This window comes from Musa acuminata, chromosome BXJ2-10 (genome assembly GCF_036884655.1).
Source record: "Musa acuminata AAA Group cultivar baxijiao chromosome BXJ2-10, Cavendish_Baxijiao_AAA, whole genome shotgun sequence".
Classification (NCBI taxonomy): domain Eukaryota; kingdom Viridiplantae; phylum Streptophyta; class Magnoliopsida; order Zingiberales; family Musaceae; genus Musa; species Musa acuminata.
The window spans coordinates 27,705,661-27,729,484 of NC_088347.1; the positions used below are offsets into that span (position 1 = coordinate 27,705,661).

At 42.8% G+C, this 23,824-nt stretch overlaps 4 protein-coding genes and 1 non-coding gene across 9 annotated transcripts; 3 read left to right on the top strand and 2 right to left on the bottom strand.

Annotated features, from left to right (window-relative positions):
* Nucleotides 1-55: 55 nt before the first annotated feature.
* On the bottom strand, nt 56-2,423 carry LOC135625626 (transcription factor bHLH144-like). Of its 3 annotated transcripts, none has more exons than XM_065130674.1 (4): nt 1,695-2,423; nt 1,425-1,529; nt 1,172-1,321; nt 56-1,073 (listed from the first exon to the last, which is right to left on the bottom strand). In XM_065130674.1, exon 4 carries the CDS (start codon nt 828-830, stop codon nt 165-167), a length of 666 nt encoding a protein of 221 aa, XP_064986746.1. In that variant the 5' UTR covers nt 831-1,073; nt 1,172-1,321; nt 1,425-1,529; nt 1,695-2,423; the 3' UTR covers nt 56-164. The 3 variants fall into 3 exon arrangements, with proteins under 3 accessions (XP_064986746.1, XP_064986747.1, XP_064986745.1); XM_065130675.1 differs by having other exon boundaries at nt 1,181-1,342; XM_065130673.1 differs by having other exon boundaries at nt 1,172-1,342.
* Nucleotides 2,424-3,501: 1,078 nt separating this feature from the next.
* TRNAA-UGC (transfer RNA alanine (anticodon UGC)) lies at nt 3,502-3,574 on the bottom strand. Its single transcript has one exon. It is a non-coding gene; the product is annotated as a tRNA-Ala (tRNA).
* Nucleotides 3,575-4,552: 978 nt separating this feature from the next.
* On the top strand, nt 4,553-11,896 carry LOC104001032 (protein MEI2-like 2). Of its 3 annotated transcripts, none has more exons than XM_065128944.1 (13): nt 4,553-4,858; nt 5,515-5,584; nt 5,662-5,802; nt 5,892-6,349; nt 7,734-7,892; nt 7,991-8,107; nt 8,216-8,367; nt 8,597-8,688; nt 8,845-9,814; nt 9,904-9,988; nt 10,069-10,137; nt 10,308-10,487; nt 11,338-11,896. In XM_065128944.1, the coding sequence occupies exons 2-13, from the start codon at nt 5,515-5,517 to the stop codon at nt 11,476-11,478; spliced, it is 2,634 nt and encodes an 877-aa protein (XP_064985016.1). In that variant the 5' UTR covers nt 4,553-4,858; the 3' UTR covers nt 11,479-11,896. The 3 variants fall into 3 exon arrangements, with proteins under 3 accessions (XP_064985016.1, XP_064985017.1, XP_064985018.1); XM_065128945.1 differs by having other exon boundaries at nt 4,554-4,858; nt 5,540-5,584; nt 5,880-6,349; XM_065128946.1 differs by having other exon boundaries at nt 4,561-4,858; nt 5,880-6,349.
* On the top strand, nt 11,629-13,605 carry LOC135624892 (uncharacterized). Its single transcript, XM_065128947.1, has 2 exons — nt 11,629-11,767; nt 12,091-13,605. The coding sequence occupies exon 2, from the start codon at nt 12,603-12,605 to the stop codon at nt 13,371-13,373; it is 771 nt and encodes a 256-aa protein (XP_064985019.1). The 5' UTR covers nt 11,629-11,767; nt 12,091-12,602; the 3' UTR covers nt 13,374-13,605.
* A 1,261-nt stretch (nt 13,606-14,866) lies between these two features.
* LOC103969752 (uncharacterized) lies at nt 14,867-23,256 on the top strand. Its single transcript, XM_065128948.1, has 4 exons — nt 14,867-15,711; nt 19,197-19,264; nt 20,308-20,450; nt 22,507-23,256. The coding sequence occupies exons 1-4, from the start codon at nt 14,901-14,903 to the stop codon at nt 23,039-23,041; spliced, it is 1,557 nt and encodes a 518-aa protein (XP_064985020.1). The 5' UTR covers nt 14,867-14,900; the 3' UTR covers nt 23,042-23,256.
* The last annotated feature ends 568 nt before the right edge of the window (nt 23,257-23,824 follow it).

Genomic DNA, 23,824 nt, shown 5'->3' on the forward strand with positions numbered 1-23,824 from the left:
ATCACAGCAATTCCTAAGGAGCAAATAAGCATCCAACAAGCACCGCTCGCCATGCTCAGAAAGATCGAGCAAAGCATGGCTTTGCTGTGCCATTGCCAATCATAGAAACAAAAACTGGAACTCGATCGTCTTCTCCGTCGCCTCAAGAATGGGAGGGATCGCGTTCAGTTGTCGAGGTGCTTCATCCCCAGCTTCTTGACTTCCACTTTGAGAGATTTCAGGTACTTGACGGCCTCGTCGAGGACGGCAGGAGTGTCCATGCGATCGCCACCGGGGATGATGCCCTTGAGTGTCTTCACCATCTTCTTCATCTTCTCCCTTTTGCCGCTGCTACTGCCGGCGGTCCCGGAGACTTGCTTCCTGGAAGAAGCGGACTTCGAGTGCGAGGAGCAGGCGGTGTCCGGGGAATGGCCTGCCCAGCTGCCCGGCGTCCTCCCCGTGCTCACCACGTCGTCGTCTTCGCCTTCTTCCGAACTCAGCAACGCGTCGATGTCCTCTGTCTCTTCGTCGTGATCCCTGTGCGCACTTTGGCCGGCGTCGTGAGCGTGAGTTCCGTAGGCGTCGAAGCCGGGAGAGCCGAACTTGTGCGCCAGCGAAGGGTGGAACATGACCCGGCTCCTGTGACGTGTCTGGTCAAAGATGACAAAGTTCTTGGGGCATGTCTCCGACGGCTGGAACTCGATATTGTTGAGCGGGGCAGGGAAATCACGGTGCTCGTGCCCTGCAACAGGGGTGCCGCCGTAAGGGTAATAAGCGCCTGCGCCGGAGTCGAAGCCGTAGCCGTCCTCAAGTGGAGCTTTTCCGGCTAAGTATCTCGGGTTCCTCTGCATGGTGCTGTCGCTTGTGGGAGAAATCTGGTGAAAGTGAGCAGAGGATGGCGAGAGCAAGCAACACGATCTCCCGAGCAGAGTTTCCTGTTCGATGCCGACTTCGAGGAAGGAAAGACAGCTTAGCTATGGAGTGTCTCTTCTATTGAATAGCTCTTCTTCTGTGACAGAGGAAGAAGGAAGAGAACAGATCGACTTGCTCTCAACCTACGTGACAGGCTTAAGCAACTGGCGGAAGTACTCAGCCTGCAGACAGAGGACAACCAGTAGGAGTAATTCAAACACAGAGAAGAGAATCAAACATGTTCTTCAAGTATTTTTTGACACAGTAACTATGGAATTACCTGACAAACCTGCAACAATTGAGAATAAGCAATGATCCTGACACTCATTATGATCTCTCCAGCCTTCTCCAATGTTCGGTATCTCTTTAGATTTGCCTCAATGTGCATTCTCAATTTCTTCACACAGGTTGCGACCAAACCACCCGACAGCTAACAAAGATTCCAACTCACCTGTCATTAATTCACCGAATAAACACGAAATCGAACGCACTTCAAGAGAGAGTTGCGGTGGAAAACAGAGAGGGCGATTTACACTATGACACGAAAGAAGACGACCAAGCGAACGCGCTTCAGGTAGAAGTCAGCAGCCATCGACGACCACGGCATGCTTACCGGTCTGATCTCGGTTCCCGCAGTCCTGCAAACGAAGGATTCAAAGCTGAAACGATCGAATTCAACAGCCGTCGAGCCGCGAAGCAGAAGATAAAGCAGAGGGAGCAGAAACAAACGAAGTCGTGCACCAAAGCTCAAACGATAAACACATGGCTGCTGGTGCAAGAGAGAAGATACAGAGGGGACCTACGGAGGTGGTGGCTCCTGCACGGGCTGATGCAACGCGAGAGGAGTCAGCTGAGATCACAAGTACATGAAGCTGGAGCAGCGACAGGGGAGGGAGTTGGACGGCCTACGAGGCCTATGGGATACGGTGGGAGGCTGAGACTGTGAAGCCACCTTGCCCCTCCCTCCCTCGCCTCCTATATATCTACGTCTTCCGGTGTCTCTTTCCTCCGAGGTAGCTAATGATGGGAGCTTCCAAAGCGGAGATCTCTTTCCTGCGCTTTCATTAAAATTGAGGCAGAGCAATTAATGTGGCGTGGAGGCAGGCAAACGGGGGTGGATGTGCGTCTGTGCGCGCGAACGCGCGCGAGCTTCGACTTGATTGCGCGTGACGCTCCTCCATCCAACACGACAGCCTGCCTGCCTGCCCCAACCATTTAAAGTCGACACCTTTTTGCCTCCACCCTTGGCTCTCGCTGCTGCTCCTCCTTACACGCCTGTCGTCGGATCATCGGAGCCGTCGGATGGCAGGCGTCGCCCCCGGGGACCCGCTCGGGAACTCCGGAGGGGACACAGGGAGAGGGAGGGAGATGGTGGCGATCACTATTTGTTGCCACGGTGTGCGGGTTCATGTGCTGGTGTCGGGGGCAGTGGAGGGGGGACGGTCATCATCATTTGGGTGCGGTGTTGTCATCATAATGTCTGCAGTGGATGGAGAGAGAGAGAGTGACTGAGTGTGTGTGTGTGTGTGGGGGTGGACGAGGAAGGAGACCGGGGGGGAGGGGGGGACAGCGAGGCCTACGGAGCACGCGTGGGCAGTCGCACCTGCGGTGAACCACCGAGCTCGAGGCCTACGAGATGGGCTTCTGCCGCTGTCGTCGCTGGCCGTAATCGATGTCGCGGTTCCCCAGCATGATCTCCTCGCCTCGCCTCGCCTCGCCTCGCCTCTTATGATGACAGGTGCTCCATTGCTTGTGCTCTTCGGAGATCGTATTGCCCGACCACCAAAACGAACCCCCGCCAATTTACCACCTTGCCGTGCGACTCTCTCTCTCTCTCGCGGGCATGACTGTGTGGTGGGGGCCCACGGGTGCAGGAGTCAGCGTGACCTCAGCTAAGGGCCCCGCAGGTGTAAGCGCCGCGTACGATTAGAGGGTCCCTGGGACGGATATGTGACACGCCCACTCAGATTCCTTGCTCATACTTGCTGGATTGCAAAATGGGCTGTAATGGGCCTCTGGAATCCCGGCCCAAAATAGAGGGCTACTTGCAAAATCGTGCATGAAATTACGATCGACTTGTCTCATATAAGACATACATCAACCTCAGGAAATAAACCATTCTTCGTCACAAAGGTCACAATAAGTTAACAGAAAAAGGACACTTCATGTCCCAACCAAAGCTCAAAGTAGAACACTGTCTCATTAGGGGGGCTTTCTGTCGGTGAACACCGAGAGATGACGAAACGTCAAATCGTACTTAGCCGACCATCGTGCTGTCGTACAAAAATAGTTGCCATTAGCAACCTACTCAACCCTTTCTGCAGCAGAACGCCTCATACCATCTAAACGGCAGCGGCAGGGCAACGAGACGACATTCTGTATCAGTGTCTGCTAAAAGATCTGCAACACTTTTTTGTGATGGCATTCAATATGGAGGAGTGGATTCAGGTGAACGCGGAATGCACTTGTTGTGGGCGTGCATTGTATCATGTGCCGCTGGGGAGAAGCGAAGACATATATATGGCATGTGATTATATATATTTTTATTTATAACTCTTTTCCTACATTCCAAATAATTTTCTGTAAAAATACATTAATGTGCTTAAAATTTGGAGACGCGGGGAATCGAACCCCGTGCCTCTCGCATGCAAAGCGAGCGCTCTACCATATGAGCTACGTCCCCAATGACACTTTCTTGAGATAGAAATTAATGTGAAGGTGGGATCGACTCGGATACGGACGCATATTCCGGGTGGTCTTATTTGGCTAGCCGACGACCCGTTAAGCGAAGGTTGCGTGGCAGGAATTGGCGGCTCCGAGTGGATACTTATCCGGATAAACTTAAAATTAAATTAGAGACAAACCCGATGGGCCCCACAGCGCCACTGAGACAAAAACGCATCCCACTGTTTCAGAAGCTGTACGATGATGAGTTAGTTCCACAGCGACTCTCTTCAGTGCTCATTTTTCGTGGTTGACCGTCTCATGTACAGATCTCGTCATTTTTACTTCCACGTGAGCTCCAGGTTGGATCGTCGCCATTCGAACCCATTAATTATTGACACCGTGGTTGACTTGATCACACACACACGACGATGCCGTATAGGGAACGGCGATCCGAACCAACACGCAAGCGGATCAGGACCATCCGAAAGCCGACACGCGTCCCTTAAGCCCTCTCCAATACGGGCTATGGATCGGCCCATTCGAACCTCGTGCGCCCCAGCCACCTTGCTAACCATAAAATAATCCCCGAAGCGACGTTTGCGCGTCACACTGTTCCCAACCACCTCAGCCTTATTAATTGAGAGCATTACACTAATCAACTCTACCGTCAACAACCAATAGCTATTATTATTATTATTATTATTATTATTATTATCATTAGAATTAGATTCCTATCGTACTGCATCAGCTACAGGTCATGTGTTATATCGAAGGGAAACGACCACCCAACTCATCGATCCTATGCATATAGTATTATCGTGATGTAAGGTGAAATGGCAGTATGAGAGAGAGAGAGAGAGACGAGGAACGAGAAGGGACAAGCCAAGTAACAGGTTTGGTGGGGGAAGGGGAGAGGGGTGCGTGTCAACGGACGCCAAGTCCATTAAAATACGGTTGAATCACGGCGCACTAACCCAATAAGACTCTCTCTCTCTCTCTCTCTCTCGTTCTCTCCATCATTTGCTCCTGCGATCATCGCTTTCGCTTTCTGTTTTCCTTGTGCGGAAGGGAGGGAGAGGAGAGGAGACGCACCTCGGCCGCAATAATAGAGGCAGCGGAGCTGGGTCGTGGATTTTGTTCTCGATTTCGGCCGATTAGGGCGGATCTTTTTGGGTGCCATCGCAGTGGTTTTGCTGGGAATTTGGGTCGGAATCGGCGGAAGTGCGCTCCAGGCTTTCGTCTACGTGCCGAGGGAATTTTGGGTGTTACCGATGCGAATTCTGAGTTGTTCCGTCGCCTGGTAAGGGGTTCCGCTCTTTTTATTGGACTAGTTGGACCTTCTGTTGGCTAGGATGTGAGAGATAGGTGGATTTGGGGATTATTAGGGTTCTTATCCTTTGCGATTTGGAGAAGATGTGCCGAAAGACAATAGGATTCTGTTTTAATTCGAATCCCCCTTTCAGCTCTTCTGGATTCTTAGCTGGATTCTGCCTTGTTGCTGATTGAATAAGATTGCACTATCATTTATGACTCGATGCTTTTGATAGACTATTGGTGCACTAGTCTTCCTTGTTGTCATTTTTTATTGTCAATGCTGCTGACGGGGTTTTGGAATTCAATTGTGTGGTTCGTGGCTTCATGAAGTTAAAAGAAATAATTTCAGCGTGGATTTATGATATCAATCATGGTGTTACACATGTCAATTGATGTTCTGAAGAATTCTTATGTTGGAACGATCTTATAAACCTTCTATGAACAAACCATGAAATGTCCATACGTTGAATTGAAACCATGAAATATCTACATGGAGTTTGTTTATCATGGTCCTCTAATAGTGCCTTTCTCTCGTCGAGAAATATGTAGTATACAAAGTGTGGAGCATCTCTCTCTCTCTCTCTCTCTCTCTCTCTCTCTGCGTGTGTGAAACCTTTGCTTTTGAATTCTCTCTCTTACCAGATGTCTTTCTTCATGGCAATTGTAGAGAAATTATCAATGGAGCAAACTTCGGAGAATTCAGCTCGTTTAGGTAAGTAGAAATGAAATCATGCTTTTTCAACAGTAGCAGAACAAAACTGATCATAAACTTTTGATCTTATTGCATAGTTTCCTCAAATTTTCTATCGGTGAAGACTCCAAAGAAGGCAGAAAATGCGTGGGACATTCCATCTGGATCCAATACGCTCTGTGGATCAAGTGATGTTAGCCTTTTCTCAAGCTCATTACCAGTACTTCGTCATGAAAAATGTATGCTGTTCCTTTTAATGGTTACTGACTTTTGGCTATATCATTCAAATCAACTCTATTAATGCTATGTTATTCAGCGAATTTTGCAGATTCACACATCGGTGCTCAATGGACTTTTGATGCATCTTCCAAACTGGAAAAGGGAAACAATGACGCGGAGAGTAAGGTTTGTGTGGATGATCTGGACCTCCATGGGACTGGGATCCTGTTACCTGATGATGAAGAAGCCCTTTTGTCTGGCATAATGGATGATTTCGACCTTAATGGGTTGCCTAGTCAAGTTGATGAACTTGAAGACTATGATCTTTTTGGCAGTGTTGGGGGCATGGAAATGGATTCTGATCCTATAGAAAGCATTACAGTTGGTATTGCAAAGGCAAACATCTCTGATGGCTTTTTAGGCAATGGAATTAGTCAGTATGGTCTTCCTAATGGTGTTGGGACTATTTCTGGGGAACACCCATATGGAGAGCATCCTTCGAGAACTCTATTTGTGCGTAACATCAACAGTAATGTTGAAGACTCTGAATTGAGGTCGCTCTTTGAGGTAAGTGTTTGTAATTCTGTTGCATAACTTTCTGCTTTCAATCTGCTTCAGCTTATATCTAGCTTAATTTGTAGTTGCAAGTATTGCTAATTTTCATGTAGTGAATTCTGTGCAAAAACTGTGAAAATGGTTCCTTCTCCTGGTTTATGTCTTGTTAATTTAAGTTCCCAATTGTTCTAATGTTACTAATATAGAAGCAATTTTTAGAAAGATTAGGTTACCTATTCTCTGTTGTCATATGCAAAGCGTTGTAAAATTTTTGAATTGGTGTTGAAGGATTATCTTTTTCTATGAGTTAATAACAATGTGGAACTACTTTTGTTTGGTATATCTTTTAAAGCTAATAACAATGTTGAACTACTTGTATTGGTGTCGGAAGTATTGCTAACTTATTTTCGTTATATCTTTTGTTATGTGGAACCACTAAGTTTATAAAATAAGTTATTTTCTTTCTGTTATGAAAACGTTATATAGGAATGTTGGTTGTTGGTTTTCTCTATTCATCTCATGTTTGTTTATCAATAAAAAAAATGCTGCAACATGGTGAATCGTTTAAATAGTGTCCCTTGTGGTACTAGTGCATGCTACATCTTGGTCTATTAAGCAAATATACCAAGTGCTACTTTCAACATTTAGTGTGATGTGGCATACCTACTGATATAATTTGTTTCCAAATCATCATCTTCAGCAATACTATCATGTTCAAGCTTTTTCTCATTGCAGCTGGATTGTTTAAAGAGCACAACTTGGGAGATCAATAATGCCCTAGATGACAAATTTGTGACCTGCTGCTAACCTAATATTAACCCTAGAGAGGCAACCTAATTCACAAGGTTATCCGGAGCTTGGGCGGGGTTAGTGTACTATCCCTGCTAGCAAAGAGGCTATTCTGTGACTGCAATCCTAGTCACCCAGGATGCAGAGTAACTTTATTATGACATGAAATCTTGCTATCAACCTAAATGTAAAAGTCAAGTTCATAGCCATGGCAAATAAAGACAGAGATGACTTGTCATACAATGTAGGTAGGATGAGTGATATAAAATAGCCTTTCGAGAAAACCAGTTAAACTGATGTGCGAGTTTTTTTAATTATTGAAACTTCTTATAGAAACCCGTTTTTCATTTAGTGATTGATATGCTGCAATGGTTAGACTATTATGTGCTAGCTTTTTACTGTTTAGCTGAAGATTACATAGAACGTGCTATCTATTGTCAAGTTACATGCATAATGCTAATAATTTGTCTGATTTTGTCAACATGCTAGTTTATTGCCTTCTTATGAAATCTTCTTCTAAATTGTAATTTTCTTATTGCTCATTCCTATTCCAGAACTTTGTTTCTTGACTTTCTCTTGACATTTATTTGTTGCTTCATGTTTTTAGCAATTTGGGGACATCCGAAGTCTTTATACGGCATGCAAACACAGGGGATTTGTGATGATATCTTACTATGATATACGATCTGCTCGATCTGCCATGCGTGCATTACAGAACAAGCCCTTAAGACGGAGAAAGCTTGACATACATTTTTCAATTCCAAAGGTCTCAATATGGATATTTTTTCTTTTTTTTTTTATGGAGAATCTGTAACCTATTTTACTCTCTATTACTTGGTCATTATCTGTTCTAGTAATTTTCAGGATAACCCAACAGACAAAGATATGAATCAAGGAACTCTCGTGATATTTAATTTGGATCCTTCCGTTTCTAACGAGGACCTTAGGAAAATATTTGGTGCCTATGGAGAAGTTAAAGAGGTGAGAAGTTTTATTTATATTTGTTAATCCCAGAGATCGTTTTTCACATAAGGTTACCAGTCACCTGAGGCTAATGCAAAGGTGTCGGTTTTTTACTGTTTGAAGCAGATAAGGGAGACTCCTCACAAGCGGCACCACAAATTTATTGAGTTTTATGATGTCAGAGCAGCAGAAGCTGCCCTGCGGTCATTGAACAAGAGTGACATAGCTGGGAAGCGAATAAAGCTAGAACCAAGCCGCCCTGGTGGAGCTCGCAGGAAGTATGTACATTGATTTTAGTGTTTGCATATATCTCATTCTTGGAGAGAAGTGCTATACAAGATCTGTAGAATTTTTTTTTCCACTCTAATTTGCACTATTACATTAAATTTGCATATATTTCATTCTTGGATGGTTTATTGTTTTCTTATTGTCATGGGTAGCTTTTTCCATAAACTCTTTTTGGAATTATTTAGTACTGAAGTGCTAAAAGCTCAATCTTTTAAACAGCTTAATGCAACAATTGACTCATGAGCTAGAACACGATGAGACCAGAGTTTATCGGCACCATGGGGGATCACCTATCGCCAATTCACCACCAGGTATACTTGGGTAACACGCACCTAAATTCATGTGTATCTTTGTGTTTATATTGTCTTATACAAGTGTTCATCTTTGCTTTTTCTTTTCAACTCTTAACACCATATTTTACATTTGCCATATTTTGTGATTTGAACTGGGTGCCTCTTGAATGACAGGTCTATGGGCACAATTCAGTAGTCCAAATGATAACAGTCCACTACAAGTTCTTAGCAAGTCCCCTAGTGGGGGAGCAATGAGCCCCATTAAAAATAATCATTTGCCTGGACTAGCTTCTGTACTTCCTCCAATGATATCAACTTCCACTAAGATTGCACCAATCGGAAAGGACCAAAATAGGGCCAGCCATGCTGATCAGGTAATTTCTGGTGGGAGTCCCATACATGGAAGTGGATATCAGCAATCTCATTCCTTCCCAGATCATGGTCATGGATTGGTGACCCCAACTCTAGGAAATTTAACTTCTTTTGGTCCTTCTACATCGAATGCATCTGGAGTTGGAACTCTAACTGGCCCACAGTTTCTCTGGGGTAGCTCGGCTTCTTACACAGATAATATGCAGTCTTCTGCTTGGCAGTCTAGGGCTACAGGAAATTCATTCATGTCAAATGGACAAGGGCAAGGGCAAAACTTTCTATATTCAGGCCATCATGGCTCGTTCACTGGGTCATCACACAGTCAGCATCACCATCCTGTTGGATCAGCTCCATCTGTTGTTCCTTTCGAGAGGCAGTATGGATATTTTCCCGAGTCACCAGAGACATCCTTCATGAACCAAGTTGCATTTGGAAATACTGGGATTAACCGAAATGGTGGCAGTTTACTTATGAACACAACTCCTCAGGCCACTATGAATCAAGGGATAATGTCAGGAAACATGCCAGATAATAGTTCACCCAATATGAGAATGATGCCTCCTCAGAGATTTGGACCTGTGCTCTTTCGCAGTCCTCCTTATTCTGGTCTAAGTTCCATCGGCATTGATGGTCTAGTTGATCGGAACCGCAGTCGGCGAGTTGACAACCATGGTGGTCAAGTAGACAAGAGGCTGTATCAGCTTGACTTGGACAAAATAATTAAGGGGGAAGACACTCGAACAACGATAATGATAAAAAACATTCCAAATAAGTATATCTTTGGAAAAATTATCAAATATCATGATTCGTTGCCAATTATATGGGATCATAAACCTAATCTGGTTTTTACTTGCTTTCCAGGTACACCTCGAAGATGCTTTTAGCTGCAATAGATGAAACTCACAAAGGCACGTACGACTTTTTGTACTTGCCAATAGATTTTAAGGTAATTTGCTCAAAATTCAAACAATGGTGGTTTCATAATAGTATCTTAAGCTAAATCAAAATTTGATTTTATCTGTGCAGAATAAATGCAATGTGGGTTATGCATTTATAAACGTGGTGTCTCCTGCACACATAATATCCTTTTATGAGGTTTGGTTTTGTTTTGTTTCCCTACTTGCTGATTCAGTTCTTGTTAGGTCTACTTTCTGAAATGTTTATGATTGGGAGACAGAAGTTTTGAAGTGTAAACTAGGCCAACCAAATAACAAAACCATGTAAACTTGGGAAGCTTTGCTAAACCCCTTTTATACACTTAACAGGCATTCCATGGGAAGAAATGGGAGAAGTTTAACAGTGAGAAGGTTGCCTCTCTGGCATATGCAAGAATCCAGGGTAGAGCTGCACTTGTTGCCCACTTCCAGAACTCTAGCTTGATGAATGAAGATAAGAGATGCCGCCCCATTCTTTTTTATTCTGAGGGAGCGGAGGCTGGTTATCAGGTAAAAGATCAATAAGTTTCTGGGATTCTTATGAAGTAGCTTAGTATACTGGATGTGTATAAGCTGCATTGAATTGATTGATAAGCAAATTTGTTAAAGCTACCAGAGAATGTCCGATGTCGTTAATTAATAAATTCACATGTTCAGCTTATGCGTGTTAGGGTTCACCAGGATCTAACTAATGATTAGATGTCCTGGACGGTGCATTGAATATGAAGGAGCTTTTTTTTTTGTCTTTTTCTGATAGTCAATATTGTGTTGAATGCTTGATGTTAGTATGATTGATGTTACTAGACACATGCTGCGGCCAAAATTTAGTCCTTTGCTTTTGGTCGCGTATAAGCTGTTTGTGCAAGAGCTGTTGAGGTGTAACTGCATACATATTCATGCAGGTAGTCATGCAAAAAAATTGTTTAACTCGCTTCCGTGGCTCTGTTTTGTGACTTTCTGTATTGTTTCCTTATTCCATAAAAACTCAGTTAGTGGCTGAAATTACCAAATAAATAAAATAGTATTCGATGACTGAATATTATTAAATCTTTGTTTATATCCCTTGAGCCAAGGGTTGATTTTCTGGTGTCTATAAAGAAATGATTCCTCTTACGGACATGACTGTTAGTGTTACTCGTGTTCATTTGGATCTAGATGTTGGTAAAACTTATTTTTCATCCTTTTCTGACATGTGATTTTGCGGTTTCGTATGTCTAAGTTTTCGCTGTCCTAGATCATGATGAAGTCAAAGATAAAATGTGGTTACTCCGTTTCTTGCAGATTTTCTTTGTTGATCAACCTTTAGGATTTGTTTCCCATTTAATGGATACGATTGCTAATAGATGAGAAGGTTTTGCAGGAATTCTTTTCATCAAGTCATGTGGATGTGCATCAAGAAGATATGACTGAATCAGTGGGTGACTCACCTGAAGGTCCACGAGGAAGCAGTAATGGGCTGCCAGAGAACACCATCGTACCTGGAACTAGCTTGGAAGGGTAGCAGTTCCTCACAGCAACCACGTATTTGTGAATACTAACTCTCCATAGGTATTCTAAGTGTAAAATACGGTGAGGTGGGGGGGGGTGTGTGTTTGGGCAAGGAAACTGCAGGTGCAATTGTATTCAAGGGTGTGTCCACTTTTGCAGCCACGGATGCACCAAAGCATCATCAGCTCCATTAATCGAAACAGGGATATAAGTCCCTGTTCCTTCTTTTGTACAGATAGGAAGATCCTGACGTCAAGAAATAAAGGTTGAAGTGTATAGGTTTGATCACGGTCAGTCTGCTGGTAAGCACATTGCTAACTGGTTGTGCATGGTTTCATCTTTTTCCTTTTAGGCACATGGTTTTAATGGATGTCTTTTGAACATTGTATTATTGTACATAATGGGACTTAATTTAGTGCACTTAATTTTCATTACTGTGGCAGTTAATTTGAGTTTGTTGAATGTGTTTAATGCACGTGGACTGTACATTTGACCATTTAGTTTCTTCTTTATACGTTTTGCATTCGGACAATTGCTGTTTATTTATAAGTTGGGTGCGTAATGTTATCAATGGCGTGAAGTCCAGAAGTCGCTGAGTTTTAATTCAGTCTGGCGTCATGAACAGGCTGATCAGATGACTGCACCGGCGTTGCCGAGAAGCTGTTCGACGAATTGATCCAACGGTGACCGTCATGTTAGGTACGACGTCACGTGGTGGTGCTTGCTCTGGTTGGATGATTGGACGCTGTCGGGCCACTCGTCCTCTGATGCCTTGAGCGCCACATGGTTGGGCAGTAATTACACTTGGCGTCACAGCTCTGCAGCCACCAAGCATTTATTCTTCTTACGCTTTTCTATAGCCATTAGCCATCCCATACAACTCGGACAGCCCCATGGATAAGGCCCTATTGACCACTATAAAGAAAGGTGAGAAATCACCCGAAAGCGAGTGCTTTTATCTCTTTTTATCTTGGAGTAGCTCGGTTTAGAGTTGATGGACTGCAGTGTCTTCCTGTTTATGATGCGAGGACACACGTTTCCTCTCTCTTTAATGATTCGAGCTAAGTTTCAGCCACAGCTATCTCTCGGTTGTTATTTGAGCGAAGAGCAGCTCAATCACATTCTTCGGTGCTTTCCATGATGGATGAGCCTCTCCTTCCCACCTCCGCCCCCAAAACTGCCCCTCCTGCATCCACGGCCTCCTATCCCAGCTTCCTCCGGCGTCTCCGCATCTTCCTTGTCCTCGCCGCCTGCGCCCTGTGGGCAAATTACGAGGCCTCCAAGGGCTTCGACATCACCGTCCTCCACGGCGCCTCGCGCAGCCCCGCCGCCCGCCGATTCGGCCTGCTATTCGTCTCCAACGGCCGAGCCGCCAGGCTCGTCCTCAGCTCCAGTGATCTCGTTCAGCGCGTCCTCTACCCGGATGATTCGTTCCCTCGGAAGCCAGTGCGCCGGATAACGCTTTTCTTGGCCGACGAAAACCTCAACGAGACCGTCGTGGTCAGCCACGGCCGCCACCCAGGCGAGTTCGTAGTCCAGCTGAGCCCGGCCGTCATGAAGGCGGCGGACGTGCAGATGTCGGTGGCTTCCGCGCTGCAGCGGGGCGTGGCTCGCGTCTGGCTCTGGGACGGGCGAGGCCAGGCCCCGAGACCGCTTCTTGACGCCATGGTAGAGTACCTCACCACGCAGAACAACGCCAGTGCTACACTCCGCACCAATTCCTGCTGCGCGGCGGGGGAGCAGCTGCGCGTAGCGCGCGTGAATCGAGCCATGCAGGAGGAGTGGGACGATCGGATGCTGGAGGATGTATGCGGCTCGCCTTCCGAAAAGGTCTGCTCGGCCTGCCAACCTCTTATCGACCTCAGTACGTTCGCAAGGAACGTAGATCCTCCTGATCAAGATCCATAGACATGAGCGTATGAGTTAGTGTTAGCAGTGACAATGGCCGAATAATTGAGGGGAAGCAGTAGTCAATGCATGACGCAGAAGCAAGTGGAGCCGACCGCTGAGCTACGATCTATGCAAGATTAGGACTGCATCTTGTACTACTTTTCTGTGATCCTACAATGGATTCAGTCAGTACCATGTCATGCTTTGAATCAGCGAATGCAAGTAATAGATTGTGCAATTAATAGCCTAATCAGTGAATGCTGGAGGATGCACACTTAGTTTCATGTGGTTAGCGTCCATTGCACTGCTCAAAATGACCCAATCGTACACAGTAAAACTTGCATGGTGGAAAAGCTTCAGCTGCTCGATGAATGACGAGGATGGTTCTCATTCTCTTTCAAGCAAACTGCTACTAGATGTTGTGGCTCAATGAGCTCCATTGCCTCATAGATGGTTCTTGTGCATGAGCGACAGGTCTCATCAATCATGTAATTAACATGGATGGGTCCCAAACTTGTCTGGTGTTTTGGGTCTCTTGCTGTTGACCGTAGCGTAGCAACACCAGATTCCGGCGAGTAGAGCCACACGCAAAAAGCTTTCCCCTTTCTAATTTGCATGAGGAATTCAATACGTAATATCGACATAACAGGAATAGAAGATCGAGTTGTACAGGGAATTCAATACGAAGAGGACTTTTCCTAAGTACCGAAGGAAGACGAACAATAGGAATAGATATCATAAAGGTTAAGCACTGACCGACAACAAGAAACGAGTTCTCCTTTGTAATGCCATTTGGCCATTTACATATTAACCTCACATCCAATCTACGTCAATAATAATAATAATCATAGCTTTATGATTCCTGTGGGACAAAACTGGTCAGAGCTCATCGACTAGTGGTCTTCCTCAAATTGAGATCAGTCACACACTGTGTTGGATATGCACGGATTTCATCTCTGAACGACGAAATAATTGGATCTCGAGATGGGATTGGTGTTCGTCGTCCGACAGATGCAGCTTATCTTAAACACGGATGCGATGTCTGTGATTAGATGTGAAGTAATTGGAAGTGTCTGCACTTTGTTCTCTTCTTCATGTCCAGGAAACGTAAGTGGCCATCAACCCACCATGTCTGGTCTCTTTCTCTTTGCTCTCTCTCTCTCTCTCTCTCCCTCTTAAATCTCATGGCATCACGAGCGGCACACAAAGGCTCCTTACACAAGACAAGATCTCATAAATCAACGGGCCCCACTTCCCTAGACGTATTGGCCGACGACAGCTCCCATACTTCAATACGCTCGTCTCTAAGTACCTCGACTGTACGTAGTCGACAACGCACGTCGAGCCATTCGCTGGTCAAGCTTTTCGAGGTGATAAGATCATGGCGGTAAATCTATAGGACGTGAGAGTGATTGGTTCAGATTTTTGTTCCTGTTTCTGTTCTCTTGTTCATGCATTCTTACTAAGATTACTACGGTTGTAGCGAAGCTTATATATGTTGATGTAACTCGTTATTTTGCCGCACTCTCTTTATCTACGTCTGCAATGGAGCAGCCTCTCCTTGCTTCTCCTCCTAACACCGTCCCCAACTCTCGACCCCCTCCGGCCAAGTCCTCCAATCCTAACATTCTCGTCGGCCTCACCATATTCCTTGTCGTCGCGGCCTTCTCTCTGTTGGCGAACTACGAGGCCGCCAAGGGCTTTCAGATCGTCGTCGTCAATGCCGCCTTGCACACCCACGCAGGCCGGCGCTTCGACCTTCTGTTCGTCTCCAACGACCGCGCCACCAGACTCGTCGTCGCCTCCAGCAATCTCGTGCAGCGCATCCTTTACCCGGACGATTCGTTTCCCAGGAAGCCGGTGGACCGCGTGACACTTTACATGGCCGGCGAAGACCTCGACAGCACGGTTGCAGTCCGCGGAGGACGCAGCGCGGGCGAGTTCGTCGTCCGGATGAGCCCGGCCGTGATGGAGGCTGCCGACGTCAAAGCGGCCGTGGCTGAGGCGGTGCAACGGGGCATGGCGCGGGTCTGGCTATGGGATGGGCGAGGCGAGGCCCCGAGATCGCTTCTTGACGCCATGGCAGAGTACGTTGCCATGTCCTCCGGCATGGCATCTCCTTCCATCAGGCCCCGCAACACCAGCATATCACCGTTCACAGCTTCGTGCTGGGAGGACGACGACCACGTACGCCTGGCGAGCTTCTTGAATTACTGCGACGCGAAGCACCATGGATTTGTAGCGCGCTTGAACAGAGCCATGCAGGAGGAGTGGACCGAAGACACGTTCAACGTCACATTGGGCTCATCAGTTCCACAAATCTGCTCCTCCTATCTCTCGGCAGAACAAATATCTAGTAAGTAAACCTAATGCTTCTTCTGATGTAAGAGCTAATAAGCTTACTAGTGTGCCACCCTTTACGTAGTATGTACATCATCTCAACGAATAACGAAGCCATTCTATCAACAGATACACACATACACAGAAATGGCTTCCCACAGCACGTACTTTAAATTTGCATTAGTAAGTTCACAATGACTCAGTAAGTTATGAACGCAACAGCAGTCCTTTCCGATTGAATGCCTCACTGATAGGACTTCCAGTTTTGTGATAGAATTCATTGCTGAATGAACAATCGGTGCGTAACTCCGTCATGTCATTATTGTACTGTATGTGTCAGTATAGCATCTTCTCGCGCAGTTAATGGGTTTTGTTGAGGCGTCGTCGTCTGCCCACAAAGGTTTTGTATCCATCTCGTAGGTGGCTCGGGAGCCATCCATGGCACATCAAGAACCATGGTGGGCCTCAGAGCTTTGGGTGCTTCCATTTGGATATGTGGCATCTCAGTTGTCTCTCTCGTCCTCGCCGGGGTGAACATCGAGAAGGCAAGGGTACGAACTGTGTGGTCTGAGCTTGAAAGCTTGAAAGTTTGTGAGCATATTTTCCTTGGGATTCTGATAGCGAGTTTTCTCACCAGAGAAGAATGAGTTGTAGATCTAATGCGGCCTTCTTGATTCGAAGTGGGAAAGGGGCATCTGCAATTATCAGCATCAGACAAAAGCATTTGGCATGACTAACTCCAACTTGCCAGTGATGTTTTTTGCTGCTTTCGGTTCTTCCAAACCTTCTAGGATTTAATTATTAAGAGGACAGCGAGGATTGAGATATTTCAGTACTTGGAGCATATGATTTGGGATCACCAAAGGGCGACGACAGCTACTTATTATTGGGGTTAGCGACGAATACAAATACTTTTAGCAGTCCAAAGTTTCCAATAAATCTTTATTGCGTATTCTAAAGAATGAAAGTAAGACATTTCTCAAAAAAATGTTAGGGTGAGAGAAAAAAAATTCAAATTTTATGTAAATTATTTTATATACTTATATAAGGATATTTTACCTTAAAAACTACCATCCTAATTAGTTTTCACCTAATGTGTTTTTTTTTTATTTAACGAAAATATCTCTCTACCTTCCGCTTCGATCATCATTGTCGTGGTCTCCTCTTTTTCCACTCCTTTTTCTTTTCTTATGTCATTCATCTTTTTATGTTGTTTCTATTTAGCATTGTTCATTTTTACCATTGTATCGTAGCAACGATTACACTTTCATGAATGTATAAAAGATAATGTTCATTATTTATCACAACACTTCATGCATCGTTATTAACATTTTCTTTGCTCACTTATGTTTTACTCGCATTGCATAGACGACTGAAGGAGGAGGAGAGTATTGTTGCTCATCGATGACATTATATAGAGATGACATGGAAGGACGAGCAATGTTTACCAGATCAAATATTTCTAACGAAAAAAAAATATATTTTTATTAAAATAATACAAAAAATCATAATTAGGAGGCATCATTTGATGAAAGTTCAGTCTATATATATATATATATATATGTGTGTAAAATGCCGTAAAGAAAAGAAAGACCATGTGGTTCGCACGGACGTACATAATTCACGTAGGTATGCCTTTTTGGGCAGGTTTCATATTGCGCCCAACCCTAGAAATCGGAGGCGGAGGAATCGAGCCGATCTGTTTATTCGCACCCCGGAAATCCACATGAACCCACAAAATTAACCCCCCAAGCCCAAACCCTAATCCGCCCCCTGCTGCTTCGTCCTCCTCGCACAGCAGATTCAGATTTGGGTTGGGTTAGGATCTATTGATTGGGTTGTAAATGACCTCCGCGCCCCAACGGTTGGAGGCCTCTGGCTCTCGGTCTCCTCGGCCACAACAGCAACAGCAAGCACGACCGCCACCGAGCGGCACGCTGACCTTCGACGAGATCTCCAAGCTCTTCTCGCTTCCCATCGCCGAGGCCGCCCCCGTCCTCGGTAACCACACCCGAACCCTCCTGAAGATCCCCCGATTCCCGCTTCTTATTGTGATTTTCTGTCTATTTATTTCTCTTTGCGGTTGGATTTAGGATCTGGCGGGTGGCTTTGTTTGTTTGGATTTCTGTGAGTGCTCTTGAGGAACTCGGTTGTGGTGCACTTTACCTTCATTAGAATGCATGGATTTGGGCTTTGGTTTTTCCTCTTCGATCTTCTCATCTCTGGACTTCATTAGAATGAGGGTGGTTCTCATTCTCTTTCAAGCATACTGTTACTATTGTGGCTCAACATAAAACTATGAAATTAGCACAAAGAAAAAATAAATTTCACCTTGGGAACACTAATGGAAACCAAAAAGCGCAAAATGTACAACTGCAGTAGACAAGGTTTTGGCAGATTTGTTGTTCAAGCTTGGGCTGATACTGATACCTAAAGTCTGGAGATGAGAATTCGATAACTTGCTACTGACTTGTTGTTCCAAATGGTATAGAGGCCACTTGTCGTTCGTTAGATTTTTCTCTTGGTTGAATAAAATTGTGTTTACATTGTCATGGCTGAGCATTTATTTTGGTTGGTTACTGCATTCCATTTATCTGCAGTTACGTATGTGATTAAACATCAGGTTTAATTTAATAAATATGAAAAGCTTGAATATAGAAGTTAAAAGGAATCATATGGATTGGACAACATAGAGTGATAGAGAGTGCATGGGCATGGAATTACGAATCAGGAGTGTATATTTTCATGAGGATTGAACATTTACCATATTCTACAATTTCTAGAATTCAGTGTACTATTTGATGGGGAAAAGCTGTGTAGCATGAAAGCGGCAAGATGGTATGATGAAGGAACATCATTCAGGACTTGATTAATCAGTTCTGATATTTATGTGAAGGATAGAAAGCTTATTAGCAAGCAGCTTGCTGTTTCCTTATAATTTAAACTGGGAAGCAAGAAATCGGATGTAGCAACATTCATTTAGGCAAGCAGTTGTGATGTACATTACAGATCAATCTTTGACAATAATAGCAAAGTTGCAATCACTAAACCGGAAGAAATTAGATGAAGGAAATCTACTGCAGGGTAGGTAGGACTATAAACACATCAATAACAGAAATATTAAACAATAAAAGCAGCAGCAGCGATGAAGAATATACAAAGAAATAAGATAATTCATGGAGTGACAAGAGAGAAATTGGATCACCACTTTTCTTAAAAGATAAGTCACATACATAGAGCCATGGTGCACTCCATTATTTTGGGAATTAGTAGCTATAGCCTAATACATAGAGCCATTAACTACTCCATCCAAATGTATGTCACATATAGCCATCAGCTACTCCATTCTTTAGATCTCATAACTGGTCCAATATAAATCCTTCTAAGTTCAACATTTTAAGGCTTTCTATTTTACTTTCTGTTACATTTTTTATATTTAAAATCAGGCTTCAAACGTAATTATACAATTTCCATCTGACAGTTGCGAATGCTGCTTTATAGGAGTCTGTACAAGTGTCTTGAAGAAGATATGTCGCGACTATGGCATTGTAAGGTGGCCATATCGAAAGGTAGGTTGCTGATTTAAGTTTTCTCATTAGTTTCGTGGTGGTTATCTCAAGAAATGTTGCATTATCAATGGAATACATAAACTCTTCTCATCCATCTTTTTGGCATATACAGAAACTGATCAACGAAAAAAAAAAGTTGATTTTGAAATTGTGTAATAGCAATGTAACTGTTGCATATAAAGCTTTCTACAAACACAAAATTTTTTTTCTTAAGTTCATTTTGTGAGATGTTCTTTATTTGTTCCATCCAGTTGAATGTAACCTTTTAGAGATTCATAATCTTTTAGTGGCAGTTTGGTGTCTGTTATAATTTTCATAGAGTTCAATGGCAAATATGGTCATAAGCCTTTCTTTTCTTTTTCATTTATTTCCCTCTACATCTTTCTTTCTTTTTCTCCTTGACCTCTATATCCGCTAAGACTATCCATGTTCTGTGGTGACTGTGCTTTCTTTTTTTCCCTTTTCTGCAGTAGATGAAGATTTTCTGTTAGATTGTTGAATTAAAGACGCTTGCACAATTTCTCAGATGTTCATTTCAAACAAAGTTGTTATATTTTGCAATGGTTTTTACAATTTTATTACAATGAGCTGGAATGATGCATGTCAATTTTATTACAATTTTATTACGTGACTTTATATCATGTAGAAAAATCACATTACAAAATATAAAATTCTTTCATGTCCTTCAGATGTTACATTCTCTTTAATTCACAACAGATAAGTGCTCGATCCATCTCCAGTTACAATGGAAATGATGGTTGCTTTTTATCAACTTATCAAGTCAAACTGACAGTACCTATGTGATTGTATTGTTTTGGAAACTGTTCCACCTTGCGTTTTACATTTTAACATCTGTGCTGAATGATCTTTTGCTAACATAATTATCTATCATTTTGGTTATCATATTTGGTATTTATTTATAAAGCATTCTAGAAGAAATAATTAGGAATTTGGTCTTGTTTTTAGCAACTTTGTTGTGTTGTTCTGTTCTTCGTAGAAATGTATCTTCAATTGTGAAAATTAAAATGGTCATGTTGTTTTAGTATCTTGCTGGGAAGACTGTAGAAGATATTAGAAGAGATATTGCTAAGGAGAGAAGTAAGGAGCTAGCTGATTTATCGAAGACTAACCAAAAGAATGATGTGTCCAATGTGATGTCATCGCCAGTTGGTTCCTTATCAGCTTTGTGAGTATACTTACTTTTCTTGTTCAGTGAAAAGTATAATGCATCTCCATCCATATCTTTGTCTTCTAATTTATCATGCTTTATTAGGTATGGCTTTTTTTAGTGTAAACTTCATCAAATATTATCTTAAACACAATCTTGTCCATGTAAATGTCTTGCCATGAGTATTTATTTCAACTTCACAGGCAGTTGTTCTGCAGGATTCTTACTCGATGCATGCTTAGGAAGGCATGAGTTCTCAACTAATCTGTAGCTAGTATTTGCTACTTGATAGAATTACTTGGAGAAAACATTTAACCCGTGTGTATGAATGTTATGCTTGTAGGCTATTCTTCAAATTGTTGCAAAAAATGTGCCCTCTTGGATGAGTTTGCAAGGAAAATATGCCAAATGATCATCCTATAACTATGTGAACAGTTTTATCCATTTTGACTTCGGGGTGATAGTGAATCAAGTCTTTATAAAAATGCTAATCGCCAAATGGATAGGACAAAGTTTTGGCTCTGTTATTGTGACTCACCTATTTCTGGAACTTATCTTATTTTATCAATAATCACATTTCTCGTCTAATGATCTTATTTTGTCAATTTTAGTCTTAGCAGTTTTAAGTTATCGCAAGGAGCACGTAGGACATTTGACTGGTTAAAATTAAAATTGATGTCATCTCTTTCATTATATTGCTTATTGCATGGCCTGAACTTTATATGAAACTCTTGTGACCAAGTTTCTGCTAATTATTGTGTCTAGATGCATTGAGGAAACCGATTGACCTCTGATCCTTACAAACAAATATGGCAATTTTGTCTTCAGTTAATAATCATGGAAGTATTTACTAGCAACTACAGAAAAAAATAATGTCATCTTGTATCTTTGTAGATTACAATGTTTACTACTTGGGGTGTTTGGAGTGCCTATTTAGATTTTCCATGCCTTTAATGTTTGCTATTTATTTAGCTTGTATCTAGTTAGAAATATTTGTATGCAATAGGATGTGGCCTTAATTTTTCATGCCCTTAATTTTTTTTTTTCCCGTACAAGTATCATCAAAACCTAACTAAATTGTAACCAGTAACCTGCAACACTAGCTTTAGCGTATAACACCCAGGTCATGGTTTTCAGGTCACCATGACTAATTAGAAAATCATATTTTAGTATGTGCATAAGGAATTTTGTTATAAATACAGTACTTGCTCCTTTCGGAATGATACAGAAATAATGTGAATCATCCTATTCTGTGAAAAGAGGGGCTTGATGACCTAAGCTGAACTGCTTTGATGTAGAGAATTATTACTGGAAGAAGAATATTCTTTTTCTATTATTTTTTGAACCGAAGAGATCTATCTTTGTGCAATAGGATAAAACTCTCAATTTTCTTGTCTTTTATTTGTTCCTTTTTTTTTGTAAACAGATATTTCTGCTGCTATGCTAGATGCACCACGATTTGATGATCACTAATGAAACATGAATTCATATACAAGATAATGTTTGTTGGGTTGAACATGTCTCATGTTTTTGCAATATTGGAGGCATTATGAAGCATGAATTCATATACTAAGATAATATTTCTAGAGTCGAACATGTCTCATGCTTTTGCCATATTTGGAGGCGGCATGTTGGAGGTAGACACAACTTGGCGAGGAGCCCCTACTTGTGCTCCAGACCTTAAAAAACCAAGAATGTCAGCTTTATTTCAATAAAAAAAAGTGAACCAACGTTATTTCTAGAGGGATTTCTGAGGTCTGCAAAGCACGCAGAGAAGGCAAACATATTAACACATCAGCTTTCTCCTATATGGAAAATTTGTTGAATCTGTGTTCATCATTAACTTATATTAATGACACTACAAGAAGCAGAAAAATTGGTCGTCATCTGTGCAGTTCAAACATGGTCTTCTTTAGTTATTTGATAGATAATTTGCACTTTATTTGTGAATACATACATCAGTGGTTTGTCGATGCTGGACGTCATAGTGTAGGTTCTTTTGCAAGTAACAATTTAATTCTTTGCTTGCTCCTATAAGCCTTGCCTAATGCAATTTTTTTGAATTTTGAAACAGAACACCGAACCCTGCTCAAGAATCTTCCAAAATGCAGAGAGTTTCCATGCCAGGGCATGTTTCGCAACTGCAAGGAAGTAGGTTTACTCAAAACGGATGGCCAAATATGCTCCATCAAAACCAATCAAAAAACATCCCTACGTTCATGGACGAATTCAAATATGGTTTTCCAGAAAATGGTCTATCATCAACTTCATTCAAATGGTGGGGAATCAGCAGGCTAGAAGAAACCGAAAGGACCGTGCCAGGAGAAGGAGAAACTACGACCGAGAAGGATGACAATCAAGAGGTACAGGACTCATCAAATGAAGGCGAAGAACCTGATTCTGGTGCAGAGGACAATGTTATCGTAACCAAGCCATCTGCTTTGCTGTGCTCTCTGAGAAGAAAATCTGTTGAATATGGGCGCGAGTCACTCAAGAGAGGGATTTCGGTGGCCGGAATACCCAACAAACTCACGAAGAGGCAGAAGCTAACATTATCCCAAGTATTTGGGTCATCTTTACCAGAGGAATGGAAGGAAAACTTCTCGTGATCCTTCTTCACTGAGTAATTTAATTTCCATGACCAAATGACAGGAGTCTGTTTTCCAAAGTACCTCGACTAGGCATCGGAAAGACGATACTTTATATCAAACTCGATCGTTTTCTAATCCTAACTGCAGTTTCCTTGTCACAACCTCGAGTGTTTTTTGCCTGTCATCTTCTTGTACATCCTAGTTTGTCTTCCTTCTTGGTGAGAAGGTTATCACTTCATCTATCTTCAGCTTCATGGAATGGCAATGAGAAAATCTGAAATAAGATAATATTGCATTTCGAATTAAAATCCTTTGCTCAAGTCTGCTGCTTGTAGCTGAGCATTAGAATTATAACTTAATTGCTGTGCTTATGATACATATTCATGATCGAGAAATATTTTACCGAAGGGTATCAGATAAAAGTTAATGCCCAAACTACATATTCTAGTGTTTTGTACATCTCGGTCCTCTCAGATCACATGCGAACTGTCGCATTCCAACACAGCCCGAACGAGCTCGTTCCACAGTGAGACTCGCACGCTTCTTGATGGCGATCCAGCTCAGGATTGCTTGGCCTGAAGCGAAGCTGTCGGTGCCCGTGTTCTGTACGTGCCACCTATTCCGTCCTTCGAATTCATGTAGGCAACAGTGCGAAGCTTGTCTTCAGGTGGATCATACTAGATTTATAGTACCGAATCATGAGATAAATTCCTATGTTTCGCTCCTCATGATGAGTAGGATTTCAAGTGCAGGAGCGCTCGAAGGTGATCTTTTTTTTGTTTGTTTACTTGGATGATAAAG